This window comes from Lolium rigidum, chromosome 2 (assembly GCF_022539505.1).
Source record: "Lolium rigidum isolate FL_2022 chromosome 2, APGP_CSIRO_Lrig_0.1, whole genome shotgun sequence".
NCBI classification, from domain to species: Eukaryota; Viridiplantae; Streptophyta; class Magnoliopsida; order Poales; family Poaceae; genus Lolium; species Lolium rigidum.
The window spans coordinates 273,954,795-273,958,737 of record NC_061509.1 but is presented as its reverse complement, the minus strand read 5'-3'; the positions used below and the strand labels follow the sequence as shown (position 1 = coordinate 273,958,737).

The 3,943-nt window shown below is 56.1% G+C and overlaps 1 protein-coding gene across 1 annotated transcript; it reads right to left on the bottom strand.

The window, feature by feature from the left end:
* Positions 1–311: 311 nt before the first annotated feature.
* LOC124693460 (serine/arginine repetitive matrix protein 2-like) lies at positions 312–3,573 on the bottom strand. Its single transcript, XM_047226935.1, has 2 exons — positions 3,037–3,573; positions 312–2,106 (listed from the first exon to the last, which is right to left on the bottom strand). The coding sequence occupies exons 1-2, from the start codon at positions 3,493–3,495 to the stop codon at positions 1,177–1,179; spliced, it is 1,389 nt and encodes a 462-aa protein (XP_047082891.1). The 5' UTR covers positions 3,496–3,573; the 3' UTR covers positions 312–1,176.
* Between the last annotated feature and the right edge of the window lie 370 nt (positions 3,574–3,943).

Genomic DNA, 3,943 nt, shown 5'->3' with positions numbered 1-3,943 from the left:
ACTCTCTCTATGAGTTGGAGGACTAGCAGAGCACATGGTCAAGGTATCCAATTCAGCATGGTGGAGCAGGGGAATGTTCATTGCCATCAATCATCAATTTATTATATGGATTGACAGGCCACATATGAGTGCACCAGGACCAGGACGTTGAATTTGACCATGTGCACTGTCTCTCTTCCATTCTACATCGCCCTCATTGTGAGCATATGTTTGCATTATGTGTGTTATGTTGTTTTATTGGACTGATCCAGCACATTAGCATTTACAGCAGTCACTGTCAGAGTTAGTGTGCATAATTGAAGGCAAACAGCTGAGCAAGAGCTAAAGGATTATATTTCCTCTGATTGGATGATCACATCTTGTGTTGAGGCAACAAGGCATGAGCAGCAGAAAAGAAAAAGTAATTAATGTCTAATACAAAGGTGACACTACTAGTATAAAAACCAAACAGCACTTATAAATCCCTAGACACAGACGAACTGCAAAAAGAATATTCAGAGTTCAGTACACCAAGCTCCAATATAAACTGACTATGATTGGTGATCCCCCTGCTTCAACCTCCTGATGGCTACTACTTGACACAAACTTTCTAACTTAGCAAATCAACAAATTTCCTTGACCTCTCACTCTCCCTTGGAGCACAGCCTCTTTCCTAATTGACTGCCTAGCTGCAAAGTTTCCTTCCTAAAATCTGTCTCCCTCTGCTGCAACTAGCTCAGCTCTCCTTCTCACCTACCTAACTTGCAAGCAACTGCAATGCAACAACCACTCTGTGATTGATTCATCTATTTCTCCTGCCCTCCTCACCCTCCTCTATACAAACGGAAAAAAAATCTTCATAGGGGGAACCAATTAAGTAATAGACAAAGAAGAAGAAAAGGTGAAATAAAACCCAAAAGAAAAGCCCTATTTGAACTAACGCCAGCCAGGATGACCGGCGGTGGATGGATGGATGCTGAGGGAAAACCAATGCATGGCGATGAAGGTGGGTGGATGCATTCATGAAAACAATGCCGAGCAGGCGAGCACTGTCCATGTTCATGGCGATGAGGACGATGACGATGACTGACTGACTAGCTGGAAGCAAGCATGCATGCATACATACTAGCATGTATACATATAATATATTGTAGCTAAGGGAGACGAGACCGACCGTCGCCGGCCGGCAGGGAGCTCTCAATCCCGGCGGCGGATGAACTGGAGCAGATCGTCGCCCTTGGGCTCAACCTTCTGGCGCATCTCCACCACCTTCTTGTGGGAGTTGGAATGCACGGCGGGCACGAAGGTGGGGCTGGCCGCGGGGCGGTACTCCGGGAAGAGGCGGCCGGACTTGTAGCGGACGCCGCAGGCGTTGCAGAGCGTCTTGGGCCCCAGCGGCCCCGCGCGCCACTGCGGGGTCTTCTCGATCTGGCAATGCGTGCACCTCCGCACGGCGCCCGGCGGGAGCGCGGCGCCACCGCCGCTGCCTTCCTCGTAGTCGGCATCGCCGTCGCCCTCGGCGTCGGAGGTGACCGGAGGCGCCGGCCTCTTTGCCTTCTTCTTCTTCTTCTGCGAGGTGTTGGACTCGGCGATGCTCTCTGGCTCGGAGTAGGACGAGGTGGTGGGCCAGTACATGGGCGTGGGCACGAGGATGGTGGCCTCGGGCGGCGGCGCGGCGGCGCGGATGGCCGTGGGGAACGCGGACGCGCGGGAGCGCTTGCTGCGCGCGCGCGCCGGGACGACGAACACGGGCGGCTCCGGGCGCGGCGAGACGGGCACCGACCAGGGGCGCGCGGCCCCGGAGAAGGACTCCGAGGAGGACGACGCGGAGGAGGACGAGGAGGAGGCCGAGGAGCCGCCGCCGCCGCCGTTGGCGTTCTTGTTGGCGTTGAAGCCGCCGGCGCTGTCCTCGAGCACGGAGGTGGGGCTGGAGCTGCGGAAGAGCGCGTCCTCCTCCGTGTGGTCCGGCGGCAGCACGACGCCGGCGTTGGCGCTGAGGGCGGAGGCCCTGATGATGGGCTGCGCGCAGGCCGCGAAGGCCGGCTCGGTCGGGATGGACGCGTCGTCCAGCAGCCCCGACAGCCACTCCAGCTGCGCCAAATCCATGTCCATGTCCAGCACGACACACTGCACCCATTCAAAACCAAACACCATTGTCAGGAAAATCACAGTTCGCCGCAGCTTTTCCCTACTGAATCTATCCACACATCACTGACACTAGCATCGGAATAGACTAGTATACTACAATAGCACTGTTCAATCAGTAAAGGCAATGACACTCCATCTACGTCCCGTCGGGCCGGGGCCCATGACGAGTGGGTTTAATTTGTGTTGCTTAAAGGTGAGAGAATAGCTACGGGAAAAGGTAGTACAGGTAGGACTGGGCTGGTGGTGCACTGGAGTAGTTGCTCAGTTGTTGTTGGGCTAGCTACCCACCGAAAGCGATGGGCCCCCGGTACGTAACATGGCCGGGCCCGCACCCCACGGAGTCCGGCCCGGTAAAAAGAAAAGAAAAGCAACCGGTGCTGCGTAACTCCGATCACGTTCGCCGTACCACCGACACCTCCTCCGCCCTGCCCATGACCCAACCACCAGAGCCATTCACGCCGGTGGCGGTGCCGGTCGGTTTGGCTCGATTTGATTTGATTTCATTATTCCCCCTTCCCGCTCGCACCCGGACAACGCAGGTGGGTGAAGTGAAGTTGTCCTGGCTCCGTGGTGATAGTACCGGTGATTATTTGGACGCGTGATTGGCGCCCAGCTGTTTTGAACTTGGAATTCGAACTCTCTGGAGAGGAAACAAGGGGGAGATTTTTTTTGAAACTGCCGACAGGGGCGGTGGTCACGCGCACGGCGCACAGGCAGGCAGAGGCAGGTAGGCGATGGGAGATTGGAAAAAAAGACGAGCAAATTCGTCGGTTAGGTTAGGTTTCCTTAAACTCGGCCGTACGCGCGGGCGCGCGGAGTCCGTCGCAACCACCCAACCGTACGCAGGCACGCCGACGAACTGAACCAACTGCACAAAAACAGCAGTAAAAAATCGTCTGACAAACTCACCGAGCCAATGTGGCCGTCGCCGAGGGCGGCCATGAACGCGGACTCCTCCACCCCGGCCGCGGACTGCGTCGGCGGCGGCGGCGGCAGGGCGAGGAAGGCCGGCTGCTCGGGCTTGACGGGCGGCAGGCCGCAGGCGTCGAGGACGCGCGCCGCGAGCGGGCTGCCGGGGGCGGGCGCGTCGAGGAGGAGCACGTCGGCGGCGCAGTCGTCCTTGGGGAAGTCGAGCAGGTCGTCGATGTGGTCGAAGAGCCCGCCGCAGGCCGACTCCAGCAGGCTCTGCTCGTGCTCCCTCATCATCTCCTCCATGAACCGCCCGCTCGCCATCGCCTCCGCAATCTCTCTTCTGATGACTCTGAGTCTGACAGAAACACAATCGGTCAGGGAACTATATAAATACACGGCCGGGATGGATGGCATATGAATGAATGGGAGATCGTAATTTCTGGATATGCATAGCATTAATCGTAATCCTAGTATAAGGAACCAAATTAAGGCAACGCGGATACACCCACCTATTATGCTACTAATTGATTGATTGCCTCCGTCCCCTCCCAAAAAATAAAAGGATCCGATTTGTTTCGGACTCTGGCTACTCCTAATCTGGATAGAAACGAAACGCGATATCTTTGTGGAGCTGTAAATAAAGGAAGGAAACGGCGCCGAGATATACTACGACGACGAACTTCCTTTTTCAAAGTGACGGCACCCTACCCAGGCGCGGGCCGGCTAGGGCCCCACATGTATGCGGTGCATGATGATGGCGTGGTCCGGGCCCACCCACGCCCCATGTGACACGCGCATGTGACGTGCGGGTTTTTTTCTCCACCGATTTCTTTATTCCGAAGCAAGGCTACCATCCAGATGGCGCACCACTCCATCCCAAAGAAAAAAAAAGCTACTCCTAGTT

Excerpts from the sequence above, each read along its gene's own strand:
- LOC124693460 (XM_047226935.1), bottom strand. The coding sequence starts at position 3,495 with ATGCTATGCATATCCAGAAATTACGATCTCCCATTCATTCATATGCCA. Across the intron at positions 2,107-3,036 it reads GCGACGGCCACATTGGCTCG|TGTGTCGTGCTGGACATGGA; the intron begins GTGAGTTTGTCA and ends GAATGGGTGCAG.